The sequence below is a fragment of the Phacochoerus africanus genome, chromosome 10 (genome assembly GCF_016906955.1).
Source record: "Phacochoerus africanus isolate WHEZ1 chromosome 10, ROS_Pafr_v1, whole genome shotgun sequence".
NCBI lineage: Eukaryota > Metazoa > Chordata > Mammalia > Artiodactyla > Suidae > Phacochoerus > Phacochoerus africanus.
Window position 1 is genome coordinate 65,226,180 of NC_062553.1, and position 19,462 is coordinate 65,245,641.

Genomic DNA, 19,462 nt, shown 5'->3' on the forward strand with positions numbered 1-19,462 from the left:
GAAGTTCCACAGTACCCCATAAGAAAATCAGAGTGAAAAAAGCAAATAATATTTCAGTAATATAGAAAAATACTTCAACTTTGCAGACCTGATAAAAGGGTCTCTGAGACCCTCAGTGTCCTTGGACCACACTTTGAAAATTATTGATATAGTCTATTCCCTACACAGCATAGCCAGAGTGATCTTTTAAAAACATGAATGAGATTAAAACTTAAAGGTTTAAACCTCATACATTCTCAAAGATCTGTTAAGACATGGCCCTCTAACTACTTCTGAACCCAGCCTCCTGGGTCTTTTACTCCACTATTCTCTCCTCTTCACCCAAACTTCATACAGGTCAAACATACTAAGTGGATTTTTATACATCCTTACACTTGCTATTTTCCATGCTTTGAATGAAAATTCTTTCCCAGATCTTTACACAGCTGGTGCTTTCTAATTATTCAGGGCCCCATTCAAACGTCATCTCTTCAGAGAGAACTTCCTTTCAACTTTAATCTCTGAGAATCAGCACTGGCCCCCTCCCAGAATCTTTTAAATGCTTCACCCTTTACCTAGCTTCTTTTCTTCACAGGACTTGAAATTATGTACTTATCTGCTTGTTTATTGTGTATCTTCTCTACTAGAAGGCAATTTTCACAAGTAGGAAAATCTGTATGTCCTATTCACTAATGTATTCCTAGGGCCTACTTTCTAATAGTGAAAGTACTTTTCTTTTGGTAAACTACATGTCATTATTAAGCAATACTATTACCTTAATTGGAGGGCACTGAGAACGGCAAAAGTCATTGATCTTCTTCCGCAAGGGAAGTTTGATCTCGGTCAATACTACACACTGTTGAGAAGAATACAAGAAGTTAAACGTTAGAAAATAAACAATTATCTTGATAATGTGCAACTTCTAAATCAGAGGCATTTCAGTTTACATTATACAAAATATACACTGTTTTCCTGGTAAAAAACACTATCCTATTGTATTCCATTTTAAGGTCAATACCTTTAGACGTATGGAACAACAAAAGTAAAAGTAACACATAGCCATCTCTAGGTATCTGCAGGGTACTACTGGTACCAGAACCTCCCATGGACACCCAATCTGCAGATGCTCAGGTACCTCCTAGAACATGGCCCACATACTGGGGAAAACCTGCCCACATGGAATTCCATTACTGTCATAGGTTTCACAATTAGAAGCAAACCTTAACATCCTATAGGGTATTTATACACCTTAAATGGTTGGAGATTCTGTTTTATCTGTTATTGCCATGGAAATACTAACCTAGTTATCCGAATATTAATTTGATACTGGCTTAAAGGACAATTAGAGACATACCAGTTGGTTTAACTTTTTTTACATTAGAGATTCAACAGATTCACAATACAACAACTTTTGTTTTATGACAGTGTCATGAGCGAAATCACCAAGTTGTTACTCAAGATAACTCTTAAAAAAGATTGCAAATTATAATTTTTAATGCTTACTTTAATTTTTTTATCACCCTATGAGATGAGCAGAGGAAGGTTTTATAATCAGATTTTATCAGAAGTAATTTATACTCATAAAGGTCAAATATTTTCTTAGGGTCATTTGTCTATCAAGTGGCAAAAGCAGATGGAGACTCAGTCCAGAGCTTTCCTTGTTACTGGTTCCCATGAAATGGATAACTCAGCTTCACTAAAAACTTCCAGGTATGAATTTAGTTTTATCTAGCTTAGAAGATAGTGTGCTTCCTATAGGGAAGTATTCCTCCATGGATCTCTTACTTCTTATAAACCTCTCACTGGGTATGACAGGAATGCAAAGCTCTGACCACTCTTTACTCTGGCAGTTTCTCAGGAGTGTATTTGCCTTGAGTGCAAACTTGCGAAATGAGATAATGTTTCCCCCGGGACAAAGAGCAAGCAGGATTGTTCACCGCTTGCTATAAAACAGCAGGTCCCTGAGCTCAATGTTCCTTTCCTCTAAGGAACCCACCATACGTGCAGGCATCCACTAAGCCCTCTGCACTAAACAGGTGGAATTGGGAGGATGGAAGAAGGAAACAAAGCAAATATGATACTCATACTTCTTACCATACTCTGAATAACAAAGTCCTTAGTCTCTGACCCAGGAACCTCATGTTTTCTTCCAGCAGCCATGAAACTGAAATAGGCTAACTTATGAGCTTGAACATAGAGTAAAATCAAGTCATATTAGACCCAGGACATAATGAATTTGTGTTCCACTAATGCGGGAAAATTCTCGAGCATAATTTATTTGAATATTGCCTTTTCCTAATGTTCTTCTAGAAGACAAATCTCATAAATTAGACCTTTCTGTTCAAGCTCTCATTTCTTTTCTCTTTAATATTTTCTCTTATTTCTGTCTGCTGTAGTTTCAGTAATATCCTAAGCTCTATCTTTCAATTCATTAATTCTTATTCCAGCTGTATCTATCAACTGTTTAATCTATTCATTGAGAGTTAATTTTTTTCTAATGGCCACACTCGTGGCACATGGAAGTTCCCTGGCCAGGGACTGAATCCGTGCCAGAGCTCACTATGCTGCAGCTACAGCAATGCCAGATCCTTTAACCCACTGCACAGGGCCGGGAATCAAACCCATGCCTCTGCAGCAACCCAAGTCACTGCAGCTGCATTCTTAACCCACTGTGCCACAGTAAGAACTCTGACTTAAATTCTTTTTTTTTTGGCACACAGAAGTTCCTGGGCTAGGGATCAAACCCATGCCATGTCAGTGACCCAGGCCATAGCAGTGACACCACTGGATCCTTAACTGCTAGGCCACCAGGTAATTCCTTCATTGAGTTAATATTTAAGACTATATATCTGCCTGATTGTTTTTGATAGTGTCTTATCTTCATATTGTAAATTTAATCCCTTCTTTTAAGATTTAGTCAACTTGAATATCTGTATTTTATAGCCTTTATCTAATAATTCTATTATGTGAAGTTCTTGGAGGTTTAATTCCATTGTTTGTTATATCTATTGACTCTTGATCATGCTGAACTGCTTTTTCCTGTCTTATTAGTCTATATTATGAACATAACCTCATAGTGGCTTTATATAGCAGAATATACTGTGGTGTGGTTGAGGCTATATTCCTCTACATCCTTCAGTTTTGTTTCTGTCTGGCATTGCAGAGTATCACCAGCTGAATACTACTTTTTAAATGATGTACTTAGTTTGGGAAACTTTATAGACTACAATGGATTATAAAGTTTACTCCAAATTTTTGTGATGGCAGGCCTATGGTTACGAATTCTCAGAGAAGATCTTTTTTTAATCTAGAGCTCAAGAGAAAACACAAGTGTTTTGTTCTAATAGACAAAGATTGCTCTCATACACCCTCTTCCTAAGGGCAGAGCTTTCTGAGGATTCACAGAGTTGCAATGAGGTAGTAAGTCTCAATTCCATTTCTCTATCTCCTGTAGACACATTTTGTTATCTTGTTTCTGCGTGACCATTAATTCTCAAGAAATGTGGTTCCTTTTTTTTTTTTTTCTATCAGTAGTAGTTTATTTAAGCACCTTTTTTTTAAACTTTTTTATTACTCAAATGAATTTATCACATCTGTAGTAATATAATGATCATAACAATCTGATTTCACAGGATTTCCACCCCACAGCCCAAGCACATCCCCCCACCCCCCAAACTGTCTCCTCCGGAGACCACAAGTTTTTCAATGTCTGTGAGTCAGCATCTGTTCCACAAAGAAGTTCAGTCTGTCCTTTTTTCAGATTCCACATGTCAGTGAAAGCATTTGATGTTGGTGTCTCATTGTATGGTTGACTTCACTTAGAAGAAATGTGGTTCCTGAGACAGGCAAACCCTGTCCCTGAAAGTGACCAAAGTTTACAGGCCTTCTTTTAGCTACCTATTCATTTTTGGTCTCTGAGCATTTCCCTTATATCATTCTGAGCTCATTTAATCATTGAAAAGAAAATCTATTAAGCAGTTCTACTGTAGAAAGGCTATGAACCATCTTTGCAGCAGGATGGATTTCAAGTTATCCAGACAAGAATGGAAATCTACACTATTTTTCAGTGCTTGTAATATTGTGATTATATTAAGAAACATATATTTTGGCCTTCATTCAAGGTTACAGCATACAGCTCCTAACACTCTTGTAATTGCCTATATAGAGGCATCCTATGTTATATTTAGTTTTGGTGAAATGAATGTTTTTTTTTTAAATTCATAACAAGCCCTTTCAGCCATACCTGAGCTTATGTTAATGAGGTGACTTCTGGAAAGCTCCTAAGAATGGGGGCTGTTTGTTAGAGGAACCAACCTTAACATCTGAAGGTCAGAACTTTCAGCCCTATATCCAAGACCTCTGGGGAGTGAGGAGGGGCTGGAGATTGACTTAATCACCAATGCCAATGTTCTAATTAATCATGCTTACATAATGAAGTCTCCACAAAAATCCGTGAGCCAGGGGCTTAATTAAGGGAGCTTCCAAGCTGATGAATACGTGGAGGTACTGTGAAGGTGGCATACCTGGAGAGAGCATGGGACCTCAGTACCTCCTTTCCCCATAATACCTTGACCTGTGCATCTCTTCTATCTGGCTGCTCCTGAGTTACAGCCTTCTAAAATAAACTGGTAATCCAGTAAGTAAACTGTTTTTTTCTGAGTCTGTGAGCCACTCTGGCACATTAATCAAACCTGAGGAAGGGGTTGTGGAAACTTCTAATTGCAACTGATATGTAGACAAAAGAAAAAGAAATGCATATTGCTATAAACCAGTGAGTTTGGGTAGGTTTTCATGCACATTACTGTGAAAACAGCTACTAATATAACAGCTTTGTCAGTAATTCTTAGGCCCTCTCCCTAAAATGTAGTATTTAAAAGGCATTAGTCTAAAAAGAGTCATTTAAACTGAAATGTTTTGTTCTGCTCAATACACTAGGCTAGTTATCCTATATTAATACTTAATGATCTGCTTTGGAATCTGTCACTAACATGCAATATAAAATGAAGTACTAACCTGGTATTTATCTAAGAAGGAGAGATCTGTGCTTTCATTTAAAGGAACAGAAGATGATGTGACATGAACATATGGATTTAATTCTGCAATATGCTGAAGTACAGCTTCGGCCCTAAAACAAAAAAAAAAAAAAGAAAGAAGAAAAAAAGACCTTTACCACTCGTTTGTTCAATAAATATACTCAATCTTTCAAACTCGGACACTTTGTTAACATCAGAGGAACCTGAATATTATAAGATAAAATTTCAATGGGAATTTAATAAACTGGAGAGAAAAAAAGAAGCTAAGGCTTATTTATCTTTACAGAAAACTATACAATCTTGAGATGTAGCACACTGTTGTATTCCACAGTAAGTCACACAATTCTGAAGTGTACCCTTATAGGTCAATGCTCCTTAAGTTTATTAATGATTCAGCAATTTAAAAAAAAACTCCTTTAATCATGTTAAAGAAAAAACATTCCTAATTAATGATGTGAATGTACTAAAAATTTGACAAACATAAATCATGAAATGTTGATATCCACAGTTGAGTTAAACAACTACAAATGAATTGGTATTCTGGATACAGAAAATATTCTAAGTAACTGCAACATATATATAAACAAAACAACCTGTGATAATACATCAAAATATCTTCACCTGTTTCTTGAATTAACAACATCATCTTCACAGAGAAAGAAGTTTGTTCCTAGATCCCATGCTTGGCATTTTTCTGTATCATGAATTGTAAGTGCCTTCAAAAAAGAGAAAAATACCTATGTAAGTCAGGAATAAGACAAGGATGCTCACTATCTCGAATACTATTTACATTGCATTGGAAGTATGTGTTAATTAGACAACAGAAAGTAATTAAAGGCCTAAGAACTGAAAAGGACATGAAGCATTCACAGATGATATGACTTTATCGGGAAACCAGAAAAGTTCCTGGAAAAACTACTTTCAACAGTAAGAGAATGTAAATTTAGAAAAGCAGCATGTTATACAAACCAACATACATACAAAAACTTAAAAATTCACATAAACATTTCCAAATGTTCCATATTCAAAGTAAGAAAGAAAACTGACCAACTGGAAAAATATGTATTTACCTTATAACATAGGCCACAAATCTTAGAAAGGGGCAAGGTATATAAATACCAAGTATATTAAAAAATGTATAAGGTCCTTTGAAATATTTATCCATGTTCAACTCTGCTCAAGAATGAAATACCGGAGTTCCCATCGTGGTGGAGCGGAAACAAATCCAACTGGAACCATGAGGTTGTGGGTTTGATCCCTGCCCTTGTTCGGTGGGTAAAAGATCCGGTGTTGCCATGAGCTGTGGTGTAGGTTGCAGATGCGGCTTGGACCTGGCATTGCTGTGGCTGTGGTGTAGGCCAGAGGCTACAGCTCCGATTAGATCCCTAGCCTGGGAACCTCTACATGCCACGGGCGCGGCCCTAAAAAGACAAAAAGACACACAGAGAAAAAAATCAGGGAAGGGAAAACTACCAGTTAAGAGAAACCAAGTTCAGGAAGTTCCCCTTGTGGCTCAGCAGTAACGAACCCAACTAGTATCCATGAGGATACAGGTTTGATCCCTGGCGTCACTCAGTGGGTTAAGCATCTGGCATTGCTGTGAGCTGTGGTGTGGGTCACAGATGTAGCTTGGATCTGGCATGGCTGTGGCTGTGGCATAGGCCAGCAGGTGCAGCTCCAATTTGACCCCTAGCCTGGGAACTTCCATATGCCACAGATGCAGCCCTAAAAAGCAAAATAAAAATAAAAAAAGAAACCAAGTTCAGAATATGGACTTTACTTGAATTTTGATTGGAACAAAATAAATATTTAAAGTATTTCTTTCATAAAACTGGGAAAATTTGAACTCTAATTCGATACTTGACGACTGTGGTGGTAAGCAGGCTTCTAAGATACCCCTTAATGATTCCCACTTCCTGGTATTCAGGCTTCTGAGTAAACCTCTCTCCTAGTGGTTTTATGCTTTTAATGACTACAGAATAGGTGACGGAAAGTCACATCTGACATTAGGTTACAAAGACTGAGATCTGTCTTGCTAGCACATTCCTTTCTTGTTTTCTTGCTTGCTTACACTGATGAAACAAGCTGCCACGCCTGAAAGCTGCTCTGTGGAGAAGACCACATGGCAAGGAATTGAGGGTGACTTTCAATCAACAGCCCAGCAAATAACTGAGGTGGGAATGTGAAGTGGCACAATCTTGCCAGCGAACCCTGTCAATAACCACATGACCAAGTTTCCCCTAGCTTCAAAATGACTGCAGGCTCTGCCAGCTTTGTGAGACTCTCAAAATGAGGAATCCACTAAGATGCACCCAATTTGTGACCCAAAGAAAATGAGACAAGAGCTGCTGTTTAAGTTGCTAAATTTTGGGGTGATTTGTTTGAAGTAAAAAATAATTGTTTTAAGGGTAGCAATGATATTAAGAAACTGTCACATTTTTAGGTATGAAAATGATTATCATGGCTATGTTTTCAATAGACACACTTATAGAACTATAAACTGAAGAATTTAAGAATAATAGGATGTTTGAGATTTATATCAAAATCATCTGGCAGTTAGTACGCAGTGGGGAATGGGAATGAGATGCACAAAACAAATTTGTCTGTGAGCTGATAATTGCAGTTCCATGATGGGTACATGTTTTTTTTGCTAAAACTATTCTTTTTCTGTATAATTTTGACATTTTCTATAACAAAAAGATTTTTTAAGAGGAAAGTAAAGCATTAAAAACAATTTTGCTACTAAATTAAGAAGCAAAAATCAGGCCAAAGTATAAATATTAATACCACTACTGATAAAAAAAAAGAGTTAATAACAAATAATTCTTCTTACCAAGGGCATTTACTCACCTTAAGTCCTGCAAGAACAAGATTCTTTGCTATAAAGGGTGAAAAAAAGGAATAGCTTAATATTAGGAAGTGTGTATTAGATATGTCTTCACTGAGCTTGGTCTCACCTCTGACTAAATAATTTTAACTTCTTTTACTATTTTCTTTTTAACTTTTCAAGATTCTGTATTTATTAATCATAATCTTATTTCCTTTCTTTTCACATCTTTTCCCCCCCCACTGTACAGCATGGGGATCAAGTTATTCTTACATGTATACATTTTTCCCCCCACCCTTTGTTCTGTTGCAGTATGAGTATCTAGACATAGTTCTCAATGCTACTCAGCAGGATCTCCTTGTAAATCTATTCTAAGTTGTATCTGATAACCCCAAGCTCCCTTCTTTTACTATTTAAGAAATACTGTTTACTTAGAAAATACAGATGAACAAAAAAGGAAGAAAACTAAACTTTCCATTACCACATCACTCTTAAAATTTTAGTGTACCCTTCCAAATATGACGTCATGAATATATATGTGTATATCCTCTACCATAATAATTAATGGATGTAGAAAAAAGATCCTTAATAGCTATCAACATCACAAAAAAGAAGCAAGACAGTCATTACCAGTTCCTTGAGGAAGAATGTACAGTATCATGTAATAGTCTTGTCAAAAGAAATCAAAACTGAATATGATGATAGTTTTGGATTTAATTTCTGTTATAGAAAATAATACAAGGGAAAGGAATTAAATTCTGCAAGGGAAAGGAGTTAAATTCTTTAAATTATGCTGCTCCAGAAACGAATCAGACTAGGAACCATTAGGTTGCGGGTTCCATCCCTGGCCTTGCTCAGTGGCTTAAGGATCCGGCATTGACGTGAACTGTGGTATAGGTCACAGACATTAGACCCCTAGCCTGGGAACCTCCATATGCCACATGTGCGGCCCTAAAAAGACAAAAAAGATAACTCATGCTGCTCAAAAGTGTCATATAAAATTATGAACAGAAATACCACTTACCAATTTCCAAACCGAGACCGCCCATACCACTTAAGAAAACATGGGACCTGGCCATCTTCTGCATTGCTGTGTCTCCAAGAACATACCTCTGTCGACTACATGTAAAACACAAGGAAAAACAAATAAGTTATTTCACCAAAATTGTATATCCTTTAAAGTTATTTGCCAACTAATTACTTGGCAGCTAGATCCTGCCCACAGACTTGTTTTTCATCACTGGCATAGTGTTTAAAATTTCTGGATTAATTGCCAAATATATGACATACTTTGAAAAATTAGAAGATTTGGCACCACAGTCCACATTCCCGTATGGCTAGAGAAGTGAGTGGGAGTTGCCCTGTTTAGAGAGGGAGGAGAATTAATTGTGCTCTAGACATGCCTGGTTTCCATCCTGCTCCTCTCATTTATTACCTCAGTGGCCACTACAGGCATTTGGGTTTGCCACCTCCACCTGAAGCCTTTCACAATGTAAAGGATTTCTCAAGCAAAAAATTGGTTTCCTTCCTGGAGTTTAAATAACTTAAAATTAACCAGTTTTCAAACATTATTTTAAATATAAAAGCTGATAAATTATACAAAGGACCTTATTACATCATCCATCCAAACAGCCATAAGGCAGAGGTAGTGTCAGGGTGGGAATTTCAAAAAAAACACACATTGGTAATGAAAAAGAGTCAGATATAGTAATAAAATCAATAGTAGAGCTTTTTTAAAGAACAATCATAAACCTGAAGCTATACTAATTTTTGAAGATATGGACATTCAAAGGATTCTCCTGAGAATCATTTGAAAGATGAGTTTAGAATAAAAAAATAATTTCAGAAGCCCTTGGGTTGCAAGTGTTTCTTTTAGAATTCACATATGCATATATACTGGTTTAAGGCATGACTGTTTACATATATGTGTGTGTGGGTACATATATATTTAACTTCCCTATTTTAGCTACTGAAATTAAATATATATTTAACTTCCATATTTTAGCTAATGATATTCAATATAAAAGCCCTGAAAGTGGTCTTCAGTCTAATAAGAAGAAACGTTATAAACACAGTCTTTATTATTTCCTTCTTATTTCCCACAACATATAATAAAGCCTAGACTTTTTCTTTTTAAATTGGTATTCACTATTTTTGCTTCAAAGATAAAATCGACTCATTTATGAAATATTTATTGAACATCTACTATAGTATGCATGGAACAGTGTATTATATAGTCTTAAAATCCTTATTTGCATACCCCTAAACAATATATTTAAGTTCTATCTTGGAACTTTACATAAATGGGATCATTTTGAATGTCTTATCTCACTTCTTCAAGGAAATTATACATAAAAGATTTATTCATATCAATGCATGGAGATGTTCGTTAATTTTTATCTGTTGTTTTCTATTACTATATTGCACTATGCTATTAAGGATATACCATAATTCAGCTATTCTATGGTTTTGGACAGTTACCAATATTCTGTGTATTCTTAAACATGTCTAATGGTACAGGTGTAATAGTTTCTATGGTGCATATTCTAAAAGAGGAAATGCAGGGTTAATTATTAGGTAATGCCAAACTGTTTTCCAAAGTGGAGGCACCACTCTGCCTGGCAGTACATCAAATTCCCTCAGTTTCACATCCTGGATGTGCAGGAAAATTTAACATAGCAGAACTGATCTTTAGCCTGCTCACGGGACTAGCTCTTGGCTGGTGACTGTGAACTTGGCTTTTGAAATGTTTCCTATGCTAATAGTTTTACTTTTCTATCCCACCCTCCCCCCAGCTGGTTTCCTGAAATAAAAACTCCTTTTTAGGTCTCCTTTTCTAAAGTACACATGTAAAACCAACTGATCATAAAGAGCACCCCCAATTTTTTTTGTTTGTTTGTCTTCCACGGCATATGGAGGTTGCCAGGCTAGGGGTCTAATTGGAGCTGTAGCCTCTGGCCTATACCACAGCCATAGCAACGCCAGATCCAAGAGGCATCTGCGACCTATACCACAGCTCATGGCAATGCTGGGGTCCTTAACCCACTGAGCAAGGCCAGGGATCAAACCTGCAACCTCATGGTTCCTAGTTGGATTTGTTTCAGCTGTGCCGCAGCAGGAACTCTGAGAGCAGCCCAAATTTTGATATATGGTACTTTAAATGATTACTTCCCAATTTTAATTATGATTCTTTGACATATGGGTTAATCTGAAGTATATTTTAAAATTTCTAATTTTATGAGGAATTTTATAATTATCACTTATGTTGACTTCTTGTTTCAAAGCACTGTGACCAGACATCACAATCTATATAGTTTCACTTTTAACATTTGACAATTTCTTTGGTCAGTTTTACACGTTTCACCTGTTTCTGAAAAGACTGTGTACTCTACAGTTGTTAGATGCAACATTCCTTGTACGCACATTCATGTCTATACCTGTTCTTTTTGTCTTGATTACTAAAGGCAATATATATATATATATATATATATATATGTATGTATGTATGTATTTTTTTTTTTTTCGTCTTTTCAGGGCCACAATTGCAGCACATAGAAGTTCCCAGGCTAGGAGTTGAATCGGAGCTGTAGCCGCCGGCCTACACCACAGCCACAGCAATGCAGGATCCTTAACTCACTGAGCAAGGCCAGGGATCAAACCTGCGTCCTCATGATTACTACTCAGATTCGTTTCCGCTGAGCCACAACAGAACTCCTTAAAAGCAACATTTTAAAAATGCCTTACTAGGATTGCAAATTTGTCTACTCCTCTATATATAATGAACAGTACTAACATGTAAGAATAACAGCTAATGCTCAGTGTTTAATACACACCACACATTGTTTCAATGTTTTGTGTTAACTCAATTAATCCTCAACAAAAATTCTCCAAGTTCTATTTTTATTCCCATTTTTACAGATAGGAAAACTTAAACACAGAGAAAATAAGTTATTTCGAAATAGTGAGGCAAGATTCAACCTTAGCATCCATACTCTTATTAACTACTGTGCTAGACTGCATATAGATTAAGAAAGTCAAATCATTCTAGAATGCTTATAGGAAGAAAACAAAACCAGTTTCCTGACCTAACTCTTCCCTACCCTGATTCCCAAGACTAAGAACAATACCTTCAATTCTTTTAGTTATTGCTTCTAATATTTACCCTGTTACTTCTCAATAACATGTTTGTACTTTTATTTCTTGATTTTTCTTTTATATATTGTGTATTAACATCCAACTAAGAAAGGTGGAATGACTTTTCTGAATAGAAACCAGTCAAATTGTTTTCCTGTTTTAAAAACTTGAGGGTTTCCTAGGCTCTAATATGAGTCACAGAGTCGTTCATAATCTAGTCTCTGGTTGGCTCTTTAGTCTCATCTTTGTCTTTCTACCATCAAACTCCATGTTCCAGGTTATTAAACGTTTTCAGTTCTCCAAATATGGTATTTTTTCTCTTTGTCTGTTAGACAGTTTTCTAGAGTATTCCTCTCCCCCAATATTTTGTGCTTGAGTAATTCCTACTTGTCCTCAGGTCTCAAATTATGTATTACTTTCCCCATGATGCTTCTCAATACCCTTAACCTTCCTCAAGACAGTGCAGGATCATCCTTTATATGCATCCATAACATCCTTCATTCAATTGTTATTAACACTTATCACAGTAGGAGAGTTCCTGTCGTGGCGCAGCAGAAACGAATGCGACTAGGAACCATGAGGTTGAGGGTTCGTTCCCTGGCCTCACACAGTGGGTTAAGGATCCTGTGTTGCCATAAGCTGTAGTGTAGGTCACAGACGTGGCTCGAGTCTGGCATTGCTGTGGCTGTGGCGTGGGCCGGCAGCTACAACTCCAACTGGACCCCTAGCCTGGGAACCTCCACATGCCGTGGGTGCAGCTCTGAAAAGACAAAAGACAAAAAACAAAACAAAACCAAAAAAAACCCACTTATCACAGTATATTTTTACTATTTGTCTATTTTACTAGGAGACTACAGATTCCTTAAGGCAAGGCCTGCCTTTACTTACTACTGTATCCCAATGACTACAAGGGCCTGGAACATAATGGATACACAAAAGCAATTTGCTAAATTAATGAAAGAAATGAAATGGCACACAAGAACAACAACCCTTTTATGCCCTACTAAGCAGAAGACTTGAATTCTTTTTTCTATGTTCACAATGATAAGAACTACATTAAGAAACATTTTTCATTGCAGACTTAAACTTCATTATTTTAAGATTGCTCAGGGAAATAATGAATAGCCATGACAAAAATGTGACTTATTATAAATGACAAAGAACATCCAGACAAAAGAATAAAATTAAGATGCATGAGCCAAGGTTTTCCAAAGAATCATATAAATCTCGGACAGATTCTCAGTTACCTAAATTATCTACCTTTTCAATGTTTGGCCACCAAGGGGAAGGGTACTAAGTTGTGCCAGACAATGTCAGGTACTCTGCAACTGATGCTTAAATCTTATGAGATGGATTTAAAGAGCTGAGAGTGTAACTTCAAGCCCAATATTGTTATACTGCAGTTGACTGTATTAAGTGGATATGCAACATACCAGTGAAATGTATCCAGTAAAAAAGAAAGTTCCAAGGCTCTCCAGTCTACTTTTAGAGAGCCCTATTTATCAAAGATTCTCCCTTTTACCAAGGCACAATATCTCCCTGTAGTTTTCACCACTAGTCCTAATTTTACCTCCTTGGGGCCATAGGGAATTCGTATAATCCCTCTCCGATGTGACAGCCCTTCAAACATTTGAAGATGGTATTCAGGTTCCAGAGTCTTCTTTCTCCAGGCTAAAGATCTCCAGTTCCTTAAACAATTCCAAACATGACATCATTTTGAGTCCCCCTCAACAGTCTAATCACTTTCTTCTGATGTGCTTCAATTACCTTCATGTATTCATAAATTTATTAAAATACCTATTTAAAGCCAGGAACCTGCACTGTGTGGGGCACATGATAGCAACAACCTCATATGAGGTACTTCGAGGATTAAATTAAGATAAAATATACAAAATACCTAGCAGGATATCTGTGATATGTTATTGGGATAGATAAATAATCAAATAATCCATTATTAAATACTACATACAGAAGTACCAGAAACTAAGGGAACCTGAAATACTGAAGAAGTGCTTATCTCTATCAGTGGAGGTCATGGAAAGCTTCACAAATGAGGCTCATCCATGCTGGAAACTGAAGACTTAATAAGAGTTAAAAAATTAACCAAAGAAGGAAAAGCATTCTATGCCAAGAAAAAGAAAAGCATGAAAAAGAATGGCATATAAGAAATTTGTAGTATATACATAAGACTTCCATTTCTGGCCATAGTTAAGTAACAGAGACCAGATTTATCCTCTTCCTGCCTTAAACAACTGAAAACTGGACAATATAAATAAAACAAAAGATTTCAGACACTGGACAACAGGAAAGTCAGGGCAGTAATCTCAGAGGAAGAAAACAGCTGAGGTGGGCTTTATGATTGTCCTAGCCACTGCCTGGGGAGTTTCCAGGCTTCAGAGGAAGAAGGGAAACCCAAACAGAGCCTGATGGTCTCCTCAAATTGAAGAGAGAGCTGCAATTTCAAGGAGATTAGAATCTGTGAATAGAGAGATGAAGAGAGAGAATGTTGGAGATCTTAGAGGGTTCTCCTTGCATTTTCAGCTAAGACAGATGAGGAGGAGTTCCCTGGTGGCCTAGTGGTTAAAGGATGTGGCATTGTCACTGCTGTGGCTTGGGCTTAATCCCTGGTCTGAGAACTTCTGCATGCTGCAGATGCAGCCAAAAAAAAAAGAAAGAGATAAGGAAATAACCTCAAGCTGGGGAAGGAACTACCTCAAAAGTGCACATAAAACAATCACTGCTGTTTAAACAAGTCCACAAATAGTTATGTGTTTCCCTCCAGCAAGGTGGAAAACCTTATAATATGGAGGGCACTAGACGGAAAAATTAGCCCCAGAATTGAGTCTTTTATGGTATCACCTAACAAAGCTTAAAAAGTAGGTCTTGAAAAAATAAATTGTTTTCAATTTAACTGTGTCCCTGAAAAAACTCAAGAATATTTAAAAGATTCAAAATTATCCAGCACCCAAAAAGGTAAAATTCACAACATCTGACATACACTGAAAAATTACCAGATATGCAAAAAAAGCAGGAAAATATAACTCATAATGAATAGAAAAATCAACAACAGAACAGATTTAGAAATGATAGATGATAGATGTGTAGACAAAGACATTAAAACAATTAAAAATATAATACATATGCTCAAGAAGCAACAAAAGTCCTAGAAATGAAGACTAAAAAACCCTAGATGAAAAAATACACAATGAAAGGAATTAATAGATTCAACACTGCATAAGTGAACCTGAAGTCACAGCAATAGAAACTTTACAAAATGAAACATAGAGATTAAAAATAAAAGACAAAAAAATAAATAGAGCTAAAGTGAGCTGTGGGACTACTTCACTTGGTCTAATATATGTATAACTGTGGTCCCTGAAAGAGAATGGAGAAAGGGGTAAGAGAAAAACATATCTGAAGAACTAAAGAGCTAAAATTTTTCTGGGAACACAATAAACTCATAGACCATAATGCAAACAAACCAAAGAACAAGACATATAAAGAAAACTAAAATAAAGCGTATCATAATTGTTTAAAACAAGTGATGAAGAAAAAGTACTAAAAGTGATCGGAGAAAACAGATCATATGATTTTTAGAGAAAAGGTAAGAATGACAGTTGACTTTCTCCCAGGAAGCAGTATAAATCAGATGACAGCAGACACATTTTTAAAGTACTGAAGACACTGCCAACCTAAAATTCTTTACCCAATTTCAAAATAGGAAATAAAGACTTCAATAGACATATGAAAGCTGAAAGAACTAACTGCAGGCAGACCTTCACTTTAAAAAATGTTAAAGCAAATCCTTAGAAAGAAGGAAGATACCAGATGGAGATCTTAATTTAGGCAAAGGAATATAGACTACCAGAAATTACAAATTTATAGATAAATACAAAACCTCTTTTCTCTTATTTTTATTTTATTTTATTTTTTTTGTATTTTTGCTATTTCTTTGGGCCGCTTCCGCGGCATATGGAGGTTCCCAGGCTAGGGGTCTAATCGGAGCTGTAGCCACAGGCCTATGCCAGAGCCACAGCAACACGGGATCCAAGCTGCGTCTGCAACCTACACCACAGCTCACGGCAACACCGGATCGTTAACCCACTGAGCAAGGGCAGGGACCGAACCCGCAACCTCATGGTTCCTAGTTGGATTCGTGAACCACTGCGCCATGACGGGAACTCCTCTCTTATTTTTAAAATCTCTTTTAAAGATAATTGATTAAGCCAAAACCAGTAAAGAATTGTGAGTTTATAACATGTAAAAGTAAAATGTTAAGACGACAACAACTCAAATCAATAACTCAATATCCTGGGACAGGAGAAATAGAAATACAGTGTTAAAGCTTTCTTACTGGAGCTCCTGTTGTGGCTCAGCAGTAACGAACCCAACTGGGATCCATGAGGACATGGGTTCAATCCCTGGCCTCGCTCAGTGGGCTAAGGATCTGGTGTTGCCGTGAGCTGTGGTGTAGGTCTAAGACATGGCTTGGATCTGAAGTTGCTGTGGCTGTGGTGTAGGCCGGCAGCTGCAGCTCCAATCTAACCCCTAGCCTGGAAACTTACATATGCTGTGGGTACGGCCCTAAAAAGACAAAAAACAAAAAACCCCCAATTTTCTTATACTATAAAGGAAGTGATACAGTAAGATTTTAGTAATACACAGTGGCTCTGTCCTCTGATTCCCCACAGATACTGAGGGATGATTGTACAGGAACATGCCAATAAAGGAAATAAAATATAATTAAAATGTTCAATTATTCAACAAAATAAAGAGAGAAAAAAAGGAAAACCAGTAATAGGGAGATTAAGCAATTAGAAAACAAATAGCAAAATAGTATCAACATTCCACATTAAATGTAAATGGTGTAGACACTCTATTAAAAGACAGACTTATGGAGTTCCCCTTGTGGCTCAGTGATAATGAACCTGACTAGTATCCATGAGGATGTGGGTTCGGTCTCTGGCCTTGCTCGGTGGGTTAAGGATCTGGCATTGCCCTGAGCTGTGATGTAGGTTGCAGATGTGGCTTGGATCCCGCATTGCTGTGGCTGTGGCCTAGGCCAGCAGCTACAGCTCTGATTCAACCCCTAGCCTGGGAATTTCCATATGTTGCGGGTGTGGTCCTAAAAAGACTAGGAAAAAAAAAAACAAAACAAAAACAAAAACAGACAGACTTACAGATCAAAGGAACAGAATAGAAAGCCAGAAATAAACCTATGCACTATGTTTTGGAAACCAAATAAGATACTTCTAAATGATACATGGGTCAAAGAAATCAAAGGAAAATTACAAGGTTTTCTAACTGAATGAAAATGAGGACATATTTGTCAGGTACATATTAAGCAATGCTTAAAAGAAAATCTTTAGCATAAAATGAATATAGTAATAAAGTTAGAAATATCTCAAAGGAGGCGGAGCAAGATGGCAGAGGAGTAACAGGTAACACACAGTTCTCCCACAAAACACATCAAAAAAACACATCTACATGTAAAACTACTCACACAGAGCACCATCAACTGAATGCTGGGAGAAAAACTTAAACCTCCAAAAAGGGCAAGAAACTCTTGACATAACTGGGTAAAACAAAAGAAAAAAGGAGAGAGAAAAGGAATCAGGATGGGACTAGAATTCCCGAGACAGAGCTGTGAAGAACAAAAGGAACCCACCTCCTGGGAAGTCACCTAACTAACAGCTGAGTCACAGAGAAAAGTGCAGCAGCTGAACTGAGAAGAGCAAAGCAGAGTGAAAGCCACACAGATCATCTGAACCACTGGTCGGGACACCACAGCCTGAGACGCTCGGGCTGGGGCTGGGCACTGAGACTCAGGCTCCAGAAGTCAGTCCTAGGAAGAGAACTGGGGATGGCATGAGGGTCTAAGAAGCAGTGTACCATGGGCTAAGGAGGGGAACACCATGGGCAGAGGGAACCCAGGAGAAGGTCCGGACCCGCAGGAGAGGCAAGGTGCCATTGCTGGGGAGGGGAGAGGAGGAGGGATGGGCTGCCATAGGAAACTCGCTGGGCTGGAGCATGTGCATGCCCACAGGCGTATTCTACCAAACATACAAAGAGGAACTTATACCCATTCTCCTTAAACTTTTTCAAAAGGTTGAAGAAGAAGGAACACTCCCAAAGACATTCTATGATGCCACCAGAACCCTAATTCCAAAACCAGACAAAGATACGACCAAAAAGTAAACTAACGGCCAATATCTTTCTTGAATATAGACGCAAAAATTCTCAAAAAATTTTATTTTTATTTTTATTTTTTTGTGTGTGTTTTTAGGGCTGTACCCGCGGCACATGGAGGTTCCCAGGCTAGGGGTCTAATCTAAGCTATAGCTGCTGGCCTACGTCACAGCCACGCCAGATCCTTGACCCGCTGACCCGCTGACTGAATCCCTAACCTCATGGTTCCTAGTCATATTCGTTTCCACTGCACTACGACAGGAACTCCCTAGAATTTTTATATATATGTATAAAAATACATTATGATCAACTTTGTTTTATTCTAGAAACGGAATGCAATGTGGCAAGATACTCTAAAAGCCATCTTGATTGTAATTCACAACATTAAAAAGCAAAAGAAGAAAAACCATATAATCACCTCAATGAATGCAGAAAAAAAAGTTTGATAAACCCAATATCCATTTCTGATTTAAAAAAACAAAACAAGGAGTTCCTGCTGTGGCTCAGTGGGTTGATGATCTGACTTATCTCCATGGAGGCACAGGTTCAATCCCCAGTCCAGTGCAAAGTTAACGATTCAGTGTTACTGCAGCTGTGTCTCAGATTCAATCCCTGGCCCAGGAACTTTCGTATGCAGCAGGGGCAGCCTGAAAAAGAAAAACAAACAAAAAGCCCCCGCAAAATCCTAAGCAAACTAGTAACAGAGGAGCATTTCCTCAACCTAGTGAGGGATATCTACAAAGAACCTATAGCTAACATCATACTCCACTGTGGAAGAATGAATTTTCCAAAGATCAAGAACAGAAGTTGCCTGCCTTTACCACTTCCATTCAACACTGTATTGAAGGTTCCAGCCACAGAAATAAAACAAGACAACGAAACAAAACACATCCAGACTGAAAAGGAGGAAATAAAACTTCTTTATTTCAAACATGACTGTCTAGAAAATCCTATGGAATTTACAAAATAATTTACTAGAACTAATAAGTGAGACTAGTAAGACTGCAAGATTAGAAGTTAAAATGCAAAATTGTGCAAGATCTTTGCACTGGTAATTATATAACACTACTAAGAAACAGTAGAGAAATAAATGGACAGTCTTACCATATTAATGGTTCTTAAAATACTAATAGTTAAAACATCAATATTCCCCTAGCTGAACTATAGATGCAAAACAATCTCAAACAAAATTTCAGGATTTAAAAAAAAGAATCAACATGTTGATTCTAAAATTCATGTGGAAATTCAGGTACCTAGAAGAACCCAACCAACTTTAAAAAAGAAGTCAAGGCATTCCTGA

General features: G+C 37.3%; 1 protein-coding gene across 1 annotated transcript in view; it reads right to left on the reverse strand.

Annotated features, from left to right (window-relative positions):
• UBA6 (ubiquitin like modifier activating enzyme 6) overlaps positions 1-19,462 on the reverse strand; it is an 88,549-nt gene that overhangs the window by 58,603 nt on the left and 10,484 nt on the right. The window contains 5 exon segments of the mRNA XM_047798815.1: positions 755-835; positions 4,993-5,104; positions 5,634-5,728; positions 7,863-7,891; positions 8,864-8,958. Of these exon segments, the coding sequence (XP_047654771.1) occupies positions 755-835; positions 4,993-5,104; positions 5,634-5,728; positions 7,863-7,891; positions 8,864-8,958 (412 nt within the window).